Raw genomic sequence first — 20066 nt, forward strand, 5'->3', positions numbered from 1 at the left:
AGTCTCTACAAACATCTCATTGTGGCTTCGAGGGTTTGTCTGTGGCAGGCAGCAGGGAGGGTGGGCAGGGGCCATTCTCCTCCTCTTCGGGGGCGTCCTGGGGGTAGACCACGAAACACAGCTCCTGGCCCCAGCGTGTCATGGACTCTGAGGACAGACAGATGGACCTTGGGGCCTGACCTCTCGGGATAGGGGTGACCCCCAGCTCCGGACACTCCCCTTGGGCAGGGGTCTTCAGGGAGCTGCTCCGTCGGTACACGTGGTTCTGGAAACTTTGGGTACATCTTGGGAAGAGACATTTGGCGGCGGCTGGGCCCTGTGTTCCCACCTCAGCTGCTAGGACACCCTGCTCTGGGGTGAGCCTCTAAGAGGGAGGTCCGGTCTCCAGGCCCCAGCCCCCTGTGCCGGGTGACCTGCAGCTGCCCGGCTCACCTGTGAGTCTGTGCACACACTTTGGTTTGCTTCTCCAGAACACTCCCAGAAAGAAAATGGGCACCCCTGTAAGGATGATGATGATGCCGACCCCACAGACCATAGGCTCTGAGATGAAGCTGAAGACCAGCAGGAAGGCCCAGAAGACCAAGTATGCCACGGGGATGAGAAGGTTCACCTGGGGAAGGGGGAGCAGAAACACCGATGGTGCAGGGCCCCCAGCTGTCTGCACCCCCGACCCCTGGGGATCTGGGGAATTTTCCTCCCTTCCCTGGGAGCTGAGGCCTGAAGGGCAATTGCACCCACTACACCCCCTCTTGGCAACAGCCCAGTGTGTTGGAGGCCAATTCATGGGTCAGGCCGTTGGCCAGTTTTGCTGAGGATTTTTCGAAGTCTCAGCAGCACCGAGCTCCACACAGCGGTTGCATGTGGACTTGACGCTTGCACTTGGCCGGAGGTCGGTGATTTTTTTGGTGTTTCACATTTCAGGCACTGAGCACTTCACTTAACGATTTATATACACAGAGCACTTCACTTAACGATTTATATACACATGGGGGGCTTTGCTTTTAGCTCAGGCTATGGTCTTCTGTTTTTGTGTGGGCTCATGGAATCCTGGCAGCCTTTGTGACCTTGAACAGTTCCTGAGTCTCATTTTCTTTTTTTTTTTGGAGACAGGGTCTCCCTCTGTCACCCAGGTTGGAGTACAGTGGCCCTAGCACCGCTCACTGCAGCCTCAACCTCCCGGGCTCAAGCGATCCTCCCACTTCAGCCTCCCAAGTAGCTGGGACCACAGGTGCACACCACCACACCAGGCTAATCCTTTTAACTTTTTGCAGAGAGGAAGTCTCGTTATGTTGCCCAGGTTGGTCTCAAACTCCTGGGCTCCAGCAATCCTCCCACCTCGGCCTCCCAAAGTGCTGGGATGGGCATGAGCCCCTGTGTCCAGTCCTGAGCCTCATTTTCCCCATCTGTGTACACTGGGAGCATTCAAAGCTCTGTCCTCATGGGGCTGCTATGAGGAGTGGATGCCTCAGTGCACAGAGAGCCCTGAGCAGGGCCCAACACTCCACAAAAGCTGGCACCTCCCATCCCACCTGCCCCTGGTGCCCACTGTGGATGTAGGGGTGGCTCTGGCAGCACCCGGCACAGGGCCATCCGTCCCAGGGCCTCACCTTGATGGGCCTGTGGAGCTCAGGCCGCCTCCAGCGCAGCAGCAGCAGGCCCAGGATGGTGACGCCATAGCAGAGGTAGTTGATGAAGGACACGTAGTTGATGAGTGTGTACGTGTCGCCCACGAGCATGATGATGGCTGTGGCCCCGCACTGGGAGAGGACCTGGGGCTGACGGCTGGCCCCTAGCCTGCCTCCTGACGCCCCTGCAGGATGAGCCCTGGCCCCACCCCACACCCCCGCCCTGGAATGGCTCACCCCTGCCATTACCCTGAAGGTCCTGCATTGCCGGGTAGCCCTGCCTCCACGCCCTGCCTGGCCCAGGTCCCCCAACTTACACAGACGAGGAGGGCGGGGATGGGGGTGCAGTGTCTGACATGGATCATGGCCAGCAGGCTGGGCAGGTGCCCCTCGCGGGCTCCAGAGAAGCACAGCCTAGCGTTGGGGACAGAGATGGGCACCAGCCATATCCTGGGTCTCAGCTCTGGACCTGATGTCCCTCTTAAGCTGTCACCTCTGACCTCCTGCTCCAGGCCCAGCAGCCCCACTGGACAGTTCTTCCCCTCATCCAACCTGCCTCCCTCTTGCTTTCTTTGCCTCCCAGTTGTGATCAGACACTTGTTACTGGTGTGGGATCATCACCCCAGCTTCAGGCGGACCCCTCCCCCTGGCAGGTTTCCCTTCCTCTGGCCCGTGGCATGACTGGCGCACACCTGTGCCCCAGCCTTCCCTCCCCATGCCCACGTCTCCCCAGTGCAGTCACCTGGAGTAGGTGAACAGGTAGCCATTGATCCCTCCGAAGGTTGACAGAGCCACGGAGACGGGCATGACCCAAGAAAAGTAGCCCAGCAGCTTCTCCCCAAAGGTCTGGGTGGGCACAGGAGAGAGGCTGTGTGTAAGGCCGGGGCAGGGGCCTGGGCAGGAGCCAGGGACTGAGCGAGGGAGGGCCCACTCACCACAGCCACCGCATTGGAGGAGAGCAGCTCCTGGGGGGACATGGCCGTGAAGTAGGCAATGTTGGTGAAGGTGTACACGAAGGTCACCAGTGGGATGGAGATGAAGATGGCGCGAGGTAGGTTCCTGGGGACAGGCAGTGGAGTGCATCAGCGTCAGCTCCTGAGGGTGCAGGACCCCTGAGACCCAGCCACAAGAGCAGCTCATAGTCTCCATTTCTTGTGTCTGCTGGGGATATTGGGGCAAGAAAGGGGGCAGCATTGCTGCCCGAGACACAGGGACCCTGCTGTCTGCCCTGCCCCACCCCCACCTGGACACAGGCTGGTAGGATGGGAGATGGGGGAGGGGCCGCATCACATCCTGAGGACAGGGTCTGATGTCTGTGCAGAAAGATAAAATCGCATACAGCCAAAATCAGCCTGGGAAACTCCCCAAAAGGCCCCAGAGCCCAGTCCACAGACCCAGAGTCTTCCTGGAACTTTCCAGTCCCAGCTCGCTCAGCTGCAAAGGTTCACTGTCGAGATCCCTGGCCGAGCATCAGACGCAGTCATTGGCTTCATTCGCAGGGACCATATTGTGTGCATATGCATAATTTTAGGCCAAATGCAAATCTCTGGATCTATTTACAGCAGGATGATGATATTCAGCCTTTCTGAGGCCCTGCAAGGGGCTGTGACGTGTCCATAGCCAGAGAGAACAGGGCCAGGCTAGAATGCAAGCCCCCCGGCTTTCTTTCCAGGGCCATTTTTGCAGGGCAACAGGCATGGGCCACTGAGGACCAGCCTGAGCCTTGGGTGGCAGTGGGGCTGGGCGGAGAGGCTGCCTGTCCCACCAGAGGGCCTGGCTGCTCCCCAGGGCCTAGTCAGGGGCCCCACTCACTTTCGGGCGTCAACCATCTCCTCGGTGACATAGTTGAGGAAGTTCCAGCCACTGAAGGCGAAGGAGCCCTGGAGGAAGGCCAGGGCCAGGTGTCCCACGGAGGGCATCATCCAGAAAGCAAAGGCATTGCTGGGCCTCAGCTCCTCGAAGTGTCCTGGAGGCCCAGAAGTCGGGGATCAGCACCATCTCCCCAGCCCGGCCCTTACCCCGACTCGGCCCTACCTTGGAAGATCTGGAGAAGGCCCACGCCGATGATGAGGGACAAGGCCAGCAGCTTCCCGCCTGTGAACATGTCCTGGATGCGCGTGGCCCAGCGCACGCTGGAGCTGTTCACCCATGTCAGGAGCACTGCGGAGGGAAGGCGGGGGTGGGCGCCGAGGCCGGGACCTTTCACAGTGGACCATGGCCAAGTCCAGTCCAGGCGGCCTGAGAATGGCATCCCCTATAGCAGCTGGAATTTTCCGAAGGGAAATCTCACCCCTCTGTCCTACCGCTCAGGGCAGGGTGGGGCCCGGGCAGGCGGCTGATCTGGGGACAGTGAGCCAAAGGGGACGCTTACTCAGGCAGGCCATGGACAGCACCCGGGAGGCTGCGGCGGGGGGGATGCAGTTGGGGAACACGGGCTGCAGCACGTAGTTGGAGAAGGTCATGGAGATGACAGCAAGGCTGGTGGGGTACATGATGAGCACGGCGCTCCAGAGCAGCAGAAAGCTGGAAGGAGCAGGGGTGGGAGTGGCTTAGGCTGCCCAGAGCCCTTCCCGGCCAACCTGGCCCTGATGTGTGCAGCAGGCTGTCCTGGGCCTGGCACCCAGGGGCTGGCAAGGCTGCCAGAGGCCGGCACCGGTCCAGGGAGGCAGGGTTGACCTTGTTGAGGTCTTGCGGCTGCATTGATAGACTGTTTTAACAGAGAAGGTGTTACAGTACTTAAACATTGACAGGGCTGCTGTGGGGCAGGCGCTGGGAACAACATGGGCACCAAACACTTTTCTTTTCTTTTCTTTTTTTTTTTTGAGATGGAGTCTTGCTCTGTCATCCAGGCTGGAGTGCAGTGGCATGATCTCGGCTCAATGCAACCTCCGCCTCCCGTCATGCCATTCTCCTGCCTCAGTCTCCCAAGTAGCTGGGACTACAGGCGCCTGCCTCCATGCCCGGCTAATTTTTAGTAGAGACGGAGTTTCACAGTGTTAGCCAGGATGGTCTTGATCTCCTGACCTCGTGATCCGCCCACCTCGGCCTCCCAGAGTGTTGGGATTACAGGCGTGAGCCACCGCGCCCAGCCACCAAATGCTTTTCTAATAACAACTAGGCCCCCCATTGGACGGAGGCTGTTTCCTGAGCCAGAGTCCCTGTCCCCAGACCTCTCAGCTTCAGCCCTGGCTCTTGCAGAGTACTGTAGCTGAAGATGGGTGACTCTGGGCTGTGTTCCCCATGAGGGACACCTATGGGGTGCAGAGACTATACCTTACCAAGAGCCGTATCTGGGGGTGGAGAGTGATGGATGCCCCTTCTACCTAAATCTTGCCTCTGCAGGGCACCCAGACTGTGAGTCTGACCTGTTCTCAGGGGCTTTCCTGCGGGTGGTCCTAGCCCCTGGCCAGCCCTCCAGGGAGAGGACTGCCTCATCGGGGACATCAGCCATCTCTGTATCACCTGCCCCTTGCTCTGCACAACCATCCCTGCTCGGCTTCTGGGACATCCTAGCTCCATGGCCCTCCTCCCCTGCCAGGCATCCCCTCTGCCCATCCCCGCATGTTCTGTGCCCAGGGATGAGGTCCTGGCCCTCTTCTCCCTCCTGAATGTCCTCTCCAGGCCCAAAGCATGATTATTCTGCTTTCTTGGGTCCCAGCCCCTTTGAGGACCCTCTCCCCAGAGGAGAGTGCCACAGACACACCCACAGCAGCGTGCAAGCCCTGGCAGGTCTCCCCATCCAAGGCTGCCCAGTTAAGGACCCCTGGCCCTTAGAACCAAACTTTGTAAATTTCAGCCCAGACTTTTCCTCTGAGCCTCCGACCATCTAGGAGCCTCTCAGCAGGGAAGTGGGTGCCACCTCCGCTGCACCCACCTCTCCCTCTGCTATGCTGGCTGCCCTATCCTCTCGAATCAGGCTCCTAAATGATTTTAGAATCTCCCTGTACCTTTGCAGCTCTTGGCACAACGCAGTTGGACAAATACAACAGCTTCAATCCCCTGATGCTCTCCAAGCCCCGGTGCCTGCCGTAAACCCAACCTGACCTCACCTCTAGCTACAGCAGACTCCCTGCGCTCGCCTGGGCCACCACACCCTCTGTTCACACCCGCATCCTGGGATGCTTTCCTCACTGGTCAGCTAGGCCAGGTGGGGAAAATCCTCTTCCTCCCAGCCTCAGGGCAAGCATTGCTTTCCTGGGAGTCCTCCCTAGATGGCGCACACCGTTCTCTTTGCTGTGTAGCTGCTGCCTCTTGTACACACTCTCAAAGCAAGGCTCCTCCAGGCCTTAATCCCATTTAAGGGGCTGCTTCCTCAGCTTGAGTACAGGGACAGACCTTTCTATCACTGCCTTCCCACCCCGAGGCTCACAGTAGGTGCTCAGCAAATATTCCCTGGTGAATGAAGGAAGGATAGCAGGGTGCTATGGAAAGGAGACCTCTGGCTGGCTGCAGTGCCTCACTCCAGTAATCCTAGCACTTGGGAGGCTGAGGCGGGTGGATCACCTGAGGTCAGGAGTTCAAGACCAGCCTGGCCAACATGGTGAAACCCCGTCTCTACTAAAAATACAAAAAAAAATTAGCCAGGCGTGGTGGCAGGCGCCTAATCCCAGCTACTCAGGAGGCTGAGGCAGAAGAATCACTTGAACCCGGCAGGCAGAGGTTGCAGTGAGCTGAGATCACGCCATTGCACTCCAGCCTGGGCAATAGAGCGAGACTCTGTCTCAAAAAAAAAAAAAAAAGACCTCATGCAGGGTATATGGTAAGACTATCACACTTCCTTCCTTGCTCCTCATGCAACATATGGGTTTACCAAAATTGAGGCCCCTCCTTGCCTGGGCACTCACATTACCTAGGGGTTTCAGACGGTAAGAATCCCCCCTCCTTAAGTACAAGGCAGGGAGTGGGGTTCAGAGGGACCTCTATTTAAAAGGAGATCCAGAGAGGCCCAGGGGCCTGCAGGAGTGCCCAGCACACATCAGTGGGGTGGAGTGGGCCTCAGTTCCACCTGCCCTGACCTCAGAAGGCTGTCCAGCATCCCCACACCTTCTCTCCATCCACCCCCACGACCTCCCTAGGAAGCCAGAAGCAGGAGTGGAAACTGAAGCCAGGGCTCATTTGGCCATCCCATTCCCAAGAGGGTGTCCCCCTGCCCGCCGGTGCCCCACACTCACCCAGCCAGGCCCCCGAAGATCTCTGTGACGTAGGCGTAGTCCCCGCCAGACTTGGGGATGGCGACTCCCAGCTCTGCATAGCAGAGGGAGCCCAGAGCCGTCACACCCCCACCCAGGACCCAGACGAACAGGGCCAGACCCACGGAGCCCGAGTGCTCCAGGACCCCCTTGGGCGAGATGAAGATGCCCGAGCCGATGATGTTCCCTGCGGGGGGAGAGATGGGGAGGCATCAGGCCTGGGGTCCCCTTCACAGCCCGGCCTTCTGTGTGGGGATCTGCCTGCTGCCAGGAGGAAGAGAGCCTGGGGTGCTTCCTGGAGGAGGAGGAGGCAGGAGGTGGGCTGGAGGTGTTGAATGCCACTGGCCCCTAAGCCCAGCAAGTGCCATTCTGGGCTCATAATCTGCCCCTTCCTCAGTCCCTCACATGGGAAATGGCACCTCGTTCAGCTGGCCAGGCCGCTCTGCCAGAGACAGGCCCTGTTTGACTTCCTCAGCCCTCCATTGCCCCCGTGAGGCAGGGCCAGCAAAGTGAGGAGGCTGAACCACCTGAGCGACGGCAGACGGTGGCTCCCGAGGCACCCCACGAGGCCCATGCTCAGCCCTCATGTCTACTTCAGAGCCCCAGGCGTATCAGCCTGCAGCCACTTGTCCTGCCTCCAGCCCGCTGGCCAGAGCTGGCCCCTAACACAGAACTTCAACCACCCTCCTGCCACTTTCCCACCGGCCAAAGTCCAAACTCATGGAGTGGCTCAGGAAGTAGCATCTCCTCCATGAAGCCCTCCTTGACCACATCAAGTTTGGGCTTCTCTTCCTACTTCAATTTCCTTTCCTTTCCTTTCTCCTTTCTTTTCTCTTCTTCCCCTTCCCCTTCCCTCCACTTCCTGGATTCAAGCAATTCTCCTGCCTCAGCCTCCCAAGTAGTTAGAATTACAGGCGTGAGCCAACACGCCTGGCTACTATTTTTTGTATTTTTTTAGTAGAGATGGGTTTTCACCCTGTTGATCAGGCTGGTCTCCAATTCCTGACCTCAAGTGATCCACCCGCCTCGGCCTCCCAAATTGCTGGGATTATAGGCGTGAGTCACTGTGCCCAGCTTCTTTCTTTCATTTAGACAGGGTCTCGCTCTGCCACCCTGGCTGGAGTGCAGTGGTACGATCATAGCTTACTGCAGCCTGGGACTCCTGAGCTCAAGAGATTCTCCCATCTCAGTCTCCCTAGTAGCTGGGACTCCAGGTGTATTACCACACCCATTTTTTTTTTACTTTTTGTAGAGACGGGGTCTCACTATATTGCCCAGGCTGGTCTCCAACTCCTGGGCTCAAGTGACCCTCCCTGCTTGGCTTCCCAAAGTGCTAGGATACAGGTGAGTGCCACCACACCCGGCTAATCAAAAAAAGTTGTAGAGTTGAAGGGTCCCACTATGTTGCTGAGGCTGGTCTCGAACTCCTGGGCTCAATCGACCGCCCACTTCAGCCTCCCAAAGTGCTGGGATTACAGGCAAGAGCCACTGTGCCCGGCCCCTCTGCTTTCTGACATGATGGGAAACATTCAGAGGGGCCAACTATGGTCTGTAGAGTAGGTTCCCAGGATGAGCAAGACTCTGAGTGACTGCTGAGCCCTGAGCTCTGCAAAGAGGGACAATGTTCTGGGTTATATGGGTCTCACCATCTGTGCACAAGAATCAGGTAACGTCACTAGAGATCTGCACTAGGGCCTGTCCAAGAAGAAATAAACCCAGAACCCCAGGCCATATGAACAAACAGCCCTGGTAGGACCAACGTCGTTCTCTATGCAATGGCCACACCAGACCGGGTCCTGAGAGGACGGGTCCATCTCCCTCAGAGTGGGAGCCCGCCTCCTCCACCTGCCAGGCCTGCAGGGGGCTGGATAAGGACACGGTTGTAGCCGCCAATTTGTATTCACTCCTTGTCCACGGTGCTCCCCCACCGCCCCCACCCCCAGCCGACACAGATTTCCAGTCTGGACAGCTACGACGCCCCACTCAGTTTTCCGGTCACATCCCAGGAGCCCTAAATACATCCAGATAAGGATGAACTAATTCCTGTGCCTCAACCCCCAGAGGTAAGCTGTACGCTTAGTCTACTTCTCAGGGGAGAGAAGCGCCTCTCTCATCTCGCAGAGGGGCCCAGGCCTGGGTGGGCTGTAAGGTTTCTAAAGAGCCTTTGAGTTCCCTCCATCCGGCAGCAGGGCCTCTGTTCTTAGGACCTGGCGGACTGGGATTTGCCGAAAGCCAGGGAGGTTGGAAGCCAGCGGGGGCTGGGTGGCCTTGGAAGGAGCTGAGCATGTTCACGCTGGGAGCATCCCAGGCCCTGAGCCACCCACCCTGCAGAGAGCCCACCATGCTTCTCCTTGGCGGGGCCTCCTGGGTGGAGCTCCGGGGGAAGCCACATCTGGCACCCTATCTTCCAGGGCCATATCACTAGCCTTGTGCCCAGTGGCTGTAGATTCGGATACTGGGCTTGCCAGGGGTGGAGAGGCCACTATTGTTTGGAACACGTGGCCTCAGGCCACAGTTCAGGACTTTCTCCCTTGTGGCTCAAAGGACCACAGGCGTTAGCCAGTGTCTCTGAGGTCCTCAGGGGTTTCTCCCTCTGGGCCTAGACCACTCGCAGCATCTCCCCCAGGATCATGTTTGAAGGTGGCAGAAAATCGCATCACACACTCCGCACACTGGCTGCTCCCAGCACCATGAAGGGTGGGTGGGGCACTGCATGGAGCAGCCGGGGCTGCGGGCTTGGGCACGGAGGAGGGAGGGGGCTGTGTGGACAGGGATGGGGGCCTCCAATGCTCCAATGATTATAGGAGGGGTGTGGGAGGGACCAGTGGATTTCTTTCTTTCTTTTTTTCAGTAGAGACGGGGTTTCACCATGTTGGCCAGGCTGGTCTTGAACTCCTGACCTCAAATGATCCACCCACCTCGGCCTCCCGAAGTGCTGGGATTACAGGCATGAGCCACCATGCCTGGCCAGATTACTGGAGCTGGAAGGGGGCTGCCCGGGGTTCCTCCCAGTGGTGTGGGAGGGTCAGAGGGTCTCCCTTCCCAGACTCCGTATTTCAGCCAAGCAGATCTACCTGATTCGAGGAGCAGCGATGAAGAAGCCCAGCCCTTGGGGCAACCTGGTTTAGAGGGGCAGGAACTCAGAGTGGAACAGGATGAGGGGCCACAGGATGGGCCTGGAGATACCACTGAGCCCCTGTTGGGTATCTGACCCATGGCTGACCAGAGAGATGTGGGTTCTAAGGCCTCCACGTTCCTGTCCACCCAGTGAGATGACAGCTCAGTGGTCCCTGCAGGTCCTCTGTGGGCCAGAGCTCCGGGCAGGTAGGCGAGGAAGTGACTGCCCCCCAAGTCGGCCTTCCCAGAGTCTCCACCACCTGCCCCTCTTCCCTGAGCCTTCGCTGGGTAGCTTTTATCACATTAAGATGTTTGGCCTGATGGGGCTTACTCAACTTCTTGGAGGAACGAAGAAAGGGCCATTGTTCCCCGTGGCCGCTGTGGTGCGTGCTGACCTATTTCTGGAGGCAGCGGCAGACCACTGAGGTCACAGGGGCGGCCCATGGAGGTCGAATCGCAGAGTGAGCCACCTCCTGTGGTGTGTGTGGGGAATGTGCAGTCTGATTTGGTGAGGGGGCAGGGAGGGCCTGTCGGGCCAGGACACTGGCACCAGTCCTCATGCCTTGAAGCACATTCTGGACCCGACTGTGTGACTCAGGCCAGTGCTGCCCTTCCGAGCCCCAGTTTCCCCATCTGTCAGGTGGGGCCACTGGGCTAGGGGGCAGCAGAGGGCTAGTCCGACCCTGACTTCAGCAGGGAGGATGCACCCTGCGTATCTGTGCTGGGCCAAGGAAACAGTCTGCTCAGGGGCCGTGTCCCTCACTGTGATAGGCCTCTCCCCAGCTCACTGGTCTCCCTGAAGCAACACCACCTCCAGGAAGCTCTCCCTGACCAGCCACCATGGCCCCTGCAATCTGGACATCGCCCCACGGCCATGGTACCCGGATGATGGCTGGGAAGGGATGCTTTTATTTGATGCAGGCATTCTCTTGACCCTGTCTGGCACATCAGAGGCCATGGGAAGTGATTTGGATCTCACTACGCACTGCCATCTGCCTTGGAGACCCCCTAGGCAGCCCCATCTTTCCTCTGAGACCTGAGCCACCCGGGACCCCAACACCCCGGGGTGATCGGCTGCAGCCTGGGTGAAGCCTACCCCCACCAAGCGCACGGGTGTCCTCACATCCTCACAGTAAGCCTGTGTCAGGCACCTCTCCGGGATGCTGACTGTGACCACTGAGGTCTGGGCAGCACCCCAAGGAGGTGAGTGGGGACATCCAGGATGTGCCTGGAACTGCCACTTGGCCGGCACCCGACTCCAGCCTAACCCACTTTCCTTTGGAGACAGGAGATGAGCGGAAGTGTGCAGCCCTCTCCGGCTTGTTCAGCTCAGCCAGCTCAGGCAAGCAAACCTCGCCTGGGGCCCTGTCTCCTGGCTGAGGCTTCTCATGGTCACCGGTGAGTTCCACGTTGCCAAACGCAACAGTCGAGCCCTAGGCCACGTTATTGACGCATCAGCATCGTGTGGCAAGTGGATTGCTTCCTCCTCACTCGGCCTCCTGGCCTCCCCTCGGCCTTACTTGCTTCTCCTTTTCAGAATCCCTTATCTTACTTGAGTTCTAGACACTGCGTGCCCAGGGCTCAGTCCCGGGGCTTCTTCTCTTTTCTTTTTATGCTTTCTTTATAGATACATAGACCTCATCTATTACCTTGACTTCTGCTGGCAACTCCTAAATTTATATCCCTAGCATAGACCGCTCTGCTAAATGAAACCTGTATATGCAACGAACCACTCAGCCGTGGACATCATGGACTTTCCATGTTCAAAACAGAATTCCCGACTTTTACCTCCTTGCCCCCAAAATGCTCCTCTCGGTCTTCCCTGATCAATAAATGGCAAAACATCCTCCCAATTGCTTGGGCCACAACCTTGACTCGCCCATGATTCCTCTCTTTCTCCCCCAGGACCTCCATTCCATCACAAATCCTTTGGTTGTCATCTTCCAAACTCATCCGGAATGGAACCTCCTCTGACACCACCATGGCCACCGCCCTGCCCTGAGCCACCGTGGTCTCTTGCCTGGGGACACCCAGGTAGCCTCCTGACCGGCCTTCCTCCTCCCACTTCTTCCCCCACTGCCTCTTCTCCATAGTGGGCCCTGTAAGCCCCATCCCATCATCCCTCTGCTCAAAGCCCAGGGCTCCTGCTTCACAGAGAGCAAAAGGCAATGCCCTTAACATAGCTTGCAATGCCCTGCTCACACTGAACCCCACCCCAGATCTCAGCTCATTTCCAAACTGAAATCCCCCACCCTGGCTCTCTCCATCCTCCTTCCTGGCTTGACTGTCTGGTCTTAGCACTTAACAATATACGCATTCAGCTTGTTCACCTTGTTTGCCGGACTCCCACACCAGAAGATGGGTTTTGTCTGTCTTGACCCCCCCATGGTGTCTCTGGCACATAAGCCAGTGCCTGACACAGTTCAGTATGTAGTGGTTGAATAGATGGATGAGTGTGCCCAGGACTGGCAGGCCCCCGAAATTATAGTTGGGGCTTCCCTTGGGGTCCCGGAGCACACCGAGGGCATCTGACCCCAGGGCAGGTTGCTTCAATTTCCTCACCTGTAAATGGAACTGTGGTGGGGAACAGCTAAGCCCCTGCACAGTTGTATGGCTCCCCAGGGCCCTGGTGAGGAGGGGCTGGGGTTCTGCAGAGGTCCACCCCTCTGGGAAGCCCAGCCACCTGCAACCCTGGAGACCAGGGAGGGTCCTGGCTGACTGAGGCTGGGTGAGCAGGGATTGGTTCCTGAGGAGTTGAGGTTCATGAAGTCAACTCCTGAGTCCCTGAACACACATCTGGCCCACAAACCCCTGCAGGAGCTGGACTCTCAAGTCAAAGAGAGAGCAGAGGGAGGGCCTGGTCAGCAGACCCAGGGGGGACTCCCACTTTGGAGGACCTGGGTGTGTTCCTTGGGTTGTGGATCCGGCGAGGGAGCTGGCCGAGGTTCCTGGGTCAGTATGAGAGGCCTGTGAGTCCAGCCGCCGACGGGGAGGCAGACTTCCCTGGCCGTCTGTTTGTTTGTCCACCCATAGTGGAGTAGGAGCTCAGTGAAGCCTAGTTGGACAAGCTCCCAGCTTGGTCCCCAACCCTCCCTCGTCAGGGCTCTGACTCTGGCCCCAATTTGCCCAGCATCAGAACAGTATAAAGGGCACTGGGACCGGGCACGATGGCTCCCGCCTGTAACTCTAACACTCTGGGAGGCTGAGGTGGGAGGATTACTTGAGCCTAGGAATTTGAGATCAGCCTGGGCAACATGGCAAAACCCAGTCTCTACAAAAAATACAAAAATTAGCTAGGCGTGGTGGTGGGCGCCTGTGGTTCCAGCTGTTTGGAAGGCTGAGGTGGGAGGATTGCTTGAGCCTGGGAGGTCGAGGCTGCAGTGAGCTATGATCATGCCACTGCACTATAGTTTGTGCTATGGAGCAAGAGCTTGTCTCATAAAATAAAATAAAATAATAAAATAAAATAAAATAGGCACTGGACTGGGAATAGAGCCCAAATCTGGTTCCGAATCCTGAGCCTACCCCTTGGAGCGGTATCATTTCACTTCCAACCTTAGTTTCCGCTCTGGAAAATGGGTATAAAAATTCCTCCCCTGCAAGGTGGGCATGAGATTCAAATGAGATAAAGGAAGAACATGTTTTCATAAGGTAGTAGGAGGTGTTTTTCTGAACAGATTTTGGATGTGATGATGTCCTACAGACCCCCCGCCCCAGACAGTTCTATTTCCTCCAGCCTGGCCGATTCCCTTCCATCTGCGCTTGCGGTGGCCAGCGGGCCCTGCCTTAAACACACTTGATGTGAGTCTCACGCCAGCCCATAGCCTGCCCTTCCAGGTCTTCCCATTCTCAAAAGCCTCACTTCCCAGTCTGAGCTGGAGCAGAGGGTACACATGAGGGAGAAAGTGATAGGATCTCCTAGGAGGGTTGCTGTGGAAGTTTTGGAAATAACATGTTCAATAACAGTAACAAACCAAGGTAGATTATGAAGCAGAACGTTGGCTGGGCAGGGTGGCTCACACCTGTAATCCCAGCACTTTGGGAGGCTGAGGCAGGCAGATCACTTGAGGTTAGGAGTTCGAGACCAGCCTGGCCAACATGGTGAAACTCTGTCTCTACTGAAAATACAAAAATTAGCTGGACATGGTGGTGCGTGCCTGTAATCCTAGCTACTAGGGAGGCTGACGCAGGAGAATTACTTGAACTCCGGAGGCAGAGGTTGCAATGAGCTGAGATTGTGCCACTGCACTCCAGCCTGGGGGACACAGACAGACTCTGTCTCAGAGAAAAAAAAAAAAGAAAGAGAAAGAGAAAGAAAGGAAGGAAAGGAAAGGAAAGGAAAGGAAAGGAAAGGAAAGGAAGCAGGATGTCAAGTTCCCGACTTTTAGAGCTAAAATACGATACTTTGCAGACATTTTTTGTTCTGACCAGGCTCCCCAGGGTATTGGTGGAGAGAGAGTGAGCCCACCTGGGGCAGAAAAGTAGGGTGGGCTGGGGAGGGGCGACCCTTAGTACATCAGGTGGGGAAGGCAGTGCAGACCGCCGCTCAGTCCTCACCTGCCCAGTCCCCACCTCCTATCACCTTCTGGTTGAAGTTGATCTCTCCTTGTTTTTTCCTGCCTCGTCCAGCCTCCTGCCTGCTGTAATCCTCAAAGGCTCCCCAGGCCAGGCCAAGACCAAGGCTCCCCAAGACCACCACTGAGTGCCCCGGGCTTGAGTTTTGTAGCTGAATCCAGCATCCTTGGTTGGCCAAGTGGCCCTTCACCCTGGCTCAGTCTTCAAGGTTTGGAGGCCAAGGTAGTGGACTTGGGCAAAGCAGGAAGGAACTGAAGGGTAGGGGAGCTGTCAGGGCAGACCTGGGCTGCATGGGAAACGTACAGAGTCTGTCCTGGAAAAGGAGGGTGATAGTGGAGTTGGACTTCTCCACTCCCACCACCACCACCTCCACCATCACCACCACCACCAGGGCCCCCTTCTGGGGAGAAAGGAGCCAGGCAGCCTCCCTGTGGCCTGGGGAGGATGGGATGTGGGGAGCGGATAGAGTAGGAAGACAGGTCAAGGATGCTGGGCTTAGCTGAGGAGCCCAGGCGGAACTGTGTCTCTCTGCACCTGCCTGGCGCTGTAGCTGGTTCTAGGCATGGTCTCGGTCCTATGACCCACTCATGGTGTGAGCTTCCCCTTCCCTGGAGGACAGTTCCTGGAGAGGGTATGGGCCAAGAAAAAGCTCTAACCAGCACCCTGGCCAAATCCCTGGAACCAGCCCTTCCTTCCAGCAGACCGTCCGTCAGGCAGGGGCATCCTAGGCCAAGAAGCTCCCAGGGCCAGGTCAGGACCAGGGTCTGGGAGACAGCATTCTAAGGGGAGGGGGTGAGATGGTGGAGTGACCTGGCCAGGGGCTGTGTTCAGGGGCAACTCTGGATGTGAAGAGCTGCTAATGTGGGGTTGTGAGAGGACGAGGTGAAGACCCTGGGTCTGCCCTATTGAGCCCCCAAACTTTCTCCATCTCCAGGGGTCTGAGGGTGGGAAGGCAATGAAGACACAAGCGGCTCTCACTGGCAGGGGACCGGGAAGACTGGCTGGCAGTAAGGTGAGAACAGTCGAGGCCCCAGTCACTCATCCCCCCAAACCACTTCTCCTGTCCCTCCCTGGAGGGGCTCAGAGGCACCCTGTGTAGACAAAGAAACAAGTCAGTATGCATGACTTGGGACAGAGAGTGGAAAAATACCACTGCCATTCCTATGACCCCTGAGCTCTCTGCCTACCCAGAAACCCCTATGTGGGGGCAGGACATGGACCCATTCTCAGGTGGGGACTTTGGAGTCCAAGGCCTCCAGACCAGGCGAGTGTCCAGTGCCCACCAGGATCCCAGCCCAGGGAGCAGCTGGCCTTCTGCAGGCTGGGTCTGCCCGCTGCTGCCCCCTTCCCCCAATCGCTGGCTAACCCGCCCCCTTTCCTGGGTCCTGCTGCCAAACCCTGCAGTCATTGCGTGCTCTGAACCTCCGTCCCCTCTGTGCAGGCTGCGCTTGTTCACTCTACTCACAGGCCCTCCTGCTTTCCAAGAATAAAGTCACTGCACTGCGTGGCACCTGGACCCTGCACACAGTAGGTACTCAGACTGACCTACGGTCCAGAACTTGGGGAGCTCAGCCTGCCGCAGCCTGACCAGCCCCTACACTGGTCAAGTTCCTGCGCTAATCGCAGGACTGTAGTCATGGCCATTTCACAGATGAGGAAACTGAGGGTAACTGCCTTGCAAAAGCCCTGCAGCAAAATCGACTCAGGAGGAAGAGTCCAGCGGTGGAGGGTCCCAAAACTCCCCCAGTGCAGGCGGCCGGGAGGTGGGAACACGGAGCTTTGGCACCCCGGGCTAGCAGCCCCTGCCCTTCCCGCGGTCATAGTGCTGTCTGAGGCCAGACCGCAGGTTCCCCAGGCACACCCGTCCGAGCGCTCGGAGAGGGGGCGCCCCTCGTTCGGGGCGGCTGCGCCCCTCATTCGGCCTCCGCCCAGCGCCCGCCCGCCTGGGTCCAGCTCACCGATGATGATGGTGCAGGCGCTCAGCAGCCCGATCTCCTTCTTGAGCGCCACCCGCTCCGAGGTGCCGGGGACGGGGCCTGGGACTGGGGAGGGCGAGCGCGCAGGCCTGGGGTTCCCGCGCCCGCTCGGCTGCTGCGTGTGGCCGGCCATGTCGCTGTCCCGCCGCTTCCCCGCTCCCTGCGCTGCCCCGTCTGTCCGGCCGGCCGCCCGTCGGTCCGTCGGTCCGTGAGCTCACGGCCCTCGCAGCCGGGACAGCGCCCACAGGCGGGCGCATGCGCTGGCGCTGGGCCCGGGACTGGGGGCCCCCGGCGGCTGGGGCCCGGGAGGGGCGGAAGGAGGGCCGGCCCGCAGCCCCCTCCCCCGCCTCCCTTAAAGGGAACGCCCCCTCCCCCAGTCCCGGCCTGGGTAGGAAGGAGAGAACTAGGGGCAGATCTAGGAAGGACTTCCCAGTTGGGTGAAGGAAGGGACCCTCCAGTTCCCTGAGTTACATCCATTCTTGGGGCCGGGTGGGGGAGCAGAGCTCCGAGACAAGACAATCCCTGCGCTCAGGGAGGCTGAGGGGGACGGCAAGAATAGCAGCTGGCCGCGTGTGGGGATCCAGTGTGTGCTCCCTTTAGTACTCTATGCCTGCACGGGGTGTGTGCGTGTGTGTGTGTGTGTGTGAGTGTGTGTGTGTAGGAGACAGCTCCCAGGGTGAGGGTGGAAGCTGAGGCCCAGAGATCAGTAGCGATCGCCGAGCAAGTGCAGGGCTGAGACCAAACCCTTTCTCGTGCCCCCTTGGCTCCCAAGCGGACAACCTCAGGAGGGGTGGGGGTTGAGGTCTGGAACTCCTCTGAGGGGGTCTGGGTGTCCTATGCACCCTGCATCAAAGGCCTGAGGGTCGAGGTGAAGATCCCGGGGGCTCTCATTCTCATCACGGGGACCCAAGACCTGTGAGGAGTCCTGGACACGGCTCGCCCACCCCACCAGGCTCTGGGCCACCTCTGGCCTGAGGTCTCCTCTACAGGCTCCTCGTCCCAGGACAGAGTGAGGGCTCAGCGGACTAGAACTCGGGTCTCTGGTGCAGGTCCCGCGCGATCCAGCCCAGCTCAAGGAGGCCAGGCGACCTGGAATGCCCGGGAGACACGGAGAAGGAGGCTGTGGTCGCGGGAGAGGGTCAGGAGTGCGGGGATCCGAGGGAGGCTGCTTCCTCCGGGAAGCCGTCCGGACTGTGCAGCCGAGGCCGGCGGAACAGATCCAGGGGGGCCGCGTCGGGGCCACCGGGGCGGCGGGCGGGGCGAGCCTGGCACTGTGCGGCCGGCAGCGGAACAGCCTTTGTTTCTTCCTGGCGGCCGCCGCGACGCGCCGTCCCCTGCATGTGGATGAGGCCTCGCCGGGCGCCCCGTCCTTCCCCCCAGTGGCGGCCTCCGGGTTTGCTGGGGCCCTGCCAGGGGTCCGACGGCCGCAGGGTGGACCCGGGTGGGACAGGGCAGGGGCGGGTCCCGGGCAGGGGCGGGGCGTGGAGGTGGGAGCGGGGCGGGGCCGGCGTTTGTAGGCACACCGGAGCTTCGAAGTTGGGGCCGGGGACTTCGGGTAGGAGTAGGAGCGGGAAGATCCAGAGTGGACGTGCTAGGGGGACGCGGAGGGGGAGGCCACCCGGCGAAGCTGCATCCCTCTCGCTTCTGTCGTCGGAGACCGGCATTCTTGGCGCCCTCCACCTCCAGCCCCAGAGACCATTCAGAGACCGACTCTCTTAAAGGAGCCTCGCGCAGGGTAGGGGCAGCCCTGGCTCCGGAGACCCCTGATTGTCGCGGGTGTTGGGGGCCAGGGGCCTCGACCTTCTGGTTTGACTCTCCCCAGCCCCCCAGTTGCCCTTGCAATTCTAGGGTCTGCTGGGAGACGGTCTAGCCAGGGCTGGTGCAATCAGGGGCAGCTTGCCAAGGGGCAGCTTGCCAAGGGGCAGGGGCTGGCGCAAGCCTCGCAGCTCTGAAGCCTGTGGTTTTCGAGGGTGTCTCTCTGGGACCTGGAATGTGGAGTATGCGTTTTTGGGGGAAAGGTCGGCCTAGGGCTTTGCACAGGCTGGAGTTTGTATGTTGTCACCCAGGCCCCATAGCTCAGGAGGTCCTTTTCGTGGAATTGAACTAGAACCTGCAAGTTTCAATAGGAACAAAAGGTTAGTAGGATTGGTTTACCGTCCAAAAACCAATCAGCATGATTCTCCACATTAATAGAGAGAAGAAAGGAAAACCTCAACAGATGTAAAAAACAGTCATCCGTGATGTAAACAAAAGAACTCTTAGCAAATAGAAACAGAAGAGAACCTCCTTAATCTGATAAAAGTATCTACCTAAAAACAAATCTCCAAGAAACCAAGAAACAAACAAAAACCCTACAGCTGACATCGTGTTTAATGGTGAAAATGTGAATGCTTTTCTACTGAGATTGAAAATGAGAAGGGATGTTGGCACTCATCAATATTCTATACAATAGTGTACTGGAGGTCCTAGCCAGAGCAATAAGACAAGAAAAATAAGTAAAAAGGTATGAAGATAGTAAAGGGAGAGATAAAGCTGCCATTCACATATGATGTGATTCAGTATGTAGAAAAAAAGTTACAGGTTAATTTAAGGAAGACAAGTTCATTTAGCAAAGTCACTAGACAGAAGTTTAATATACAGAAACTAATTGTATTCTATATACTAGCAATAATTAGAAAATGAAATTAATAATAGCATAAAATCAAATACCTAAGAATAATTCTAGTGAATGATGTGTACAATTTTTATGCAAGAAACTACAAAACATTTCTGAGAGAGATTGTTAAAGACATAAGCTAATGGAGGGATATACCATATTCATAGATTGGAATTTAAAATGTTGGTCTCCACATTGATCTATAGAATTGATAAATACATCCAATGTAATTTTGATCAAAGCACCAGACAACTTTGTTGTTGATTACAAGGCTTTTTTGGAGGGATGAAACTCAACAAGCTGATTCTAAAAAGTATGTGAAGAAGAACAAATCTGGGGGACTTATACTACAGTAAGGAAGACAGTGTGGCATTGATGCAAAGATAAACAAATCTACTGGTGGAAGAAAACAGAAATCCAGAAACAGACCCATCCTGGTTTATTATGACAAAGTTGATATTGCAGAACAGTGGAGAAAGGACAGGCTTTTCAATAAGTGGTGGTGGATCTATATATTGAAGAAAAAAACTAAAACCCTTTTAATGTCACCCTTGCATTATACCCTAAAACCAGTCCCAGGTGATGTACATGTGAAATGTACGTGTGAAAGGTGAAACATCAAAGCTGCTAGAAGAAAACTTAGGGGAGAGAATAGATACATTTTCTTAGACACAAGAAACACAGTAAGAAAGTGATAGATTGGACTACATTGAGATTAGAAACTTCTGTCAGTCAGAAGACATGATTAAAGAGGAAAGAGTAAGCCACATATAAGAGAAGTTATTTCAATACATATGGCTGATAAAGGACTTATATCTAAAAATATAAGTGTATGAGTTGTATTGAAAAATATGTATCAAATCAATAGGAAAATGTTTTAAAATAGGCCAGACATGGTGGTTCATGCCTGTAACCCCAGCACTTTGGA

General features: G+C 57.0%; 1 protein-coding gene across 1 annotated transcript; it reads right to left on the minus strand.

Moving 5' to 3' along the window:
* Positions 1-16: 16 nt before the first annotated feature.
* SLC7A10 (solute carrier family 7 member 10) lies at positions 17-16762 on the minus strand. Its single transcript, XM_032170390.2, has 11 exons — positions 16465-16762; positions 6797-7001; positions 3997-4148; positions 3660-3785; positions 3438-3591; positions 2561-2684; positions 2368-2471; positions 1943-2039; positions 1608-1757; positions 433-610; positions 17-147 (listed from the first exon to the last, which is right to left on the minus strand). The coding sequence occupies exons 1-11, from the start codon at positions 16613-16615 to the stop codon at positions 17-19; spliced, it is 1572 nt and encodes a 523-aa protein (XP_032026281.1). The 5' UTR covers positions 16616-16762.
* Positions 16763-20066: the final 3304 nt, after the last annotated feature.

This window comes from Hylobates moloch, unplaced genomic scaffold (assembly GCF_009828535.3).
Source record: "Hylobates moloch isolate HMO894 unplaced genomic scaffold, HMol_V3 SCAFFOLD_12, whole genome shotgun sequence".
NCBI classification, from domain to species: Eukaryota; Metazoa; Chordata; class Mammalia; order Primates; family Hylobatidae; genus Hylobates; species Hylobates moloch.

Coding starts and splice junctions, on each gene's coding strand:
- SLC7A10 (XM_032170390.2), bottom strand. CDS start 16,615: ATGGCCGGCCACACGCAGCAGCCGAGCGGGCGCGGGAACCCCAGGCCT. Junction 611..1,607: donor AGCTCCACAGGCCCATCAAG/GTGAGGCCCTGG, acceptor CCCCTTCCCCAG/GTGAACCTTCTCATCCCCGT. Junction 148..432: donor GTGTGTGCACAGACTCACAG/GTGAGCCGGGCA, acceptor GTCTGTCCTCAG/AGTCCATGACACGCTGGGGC.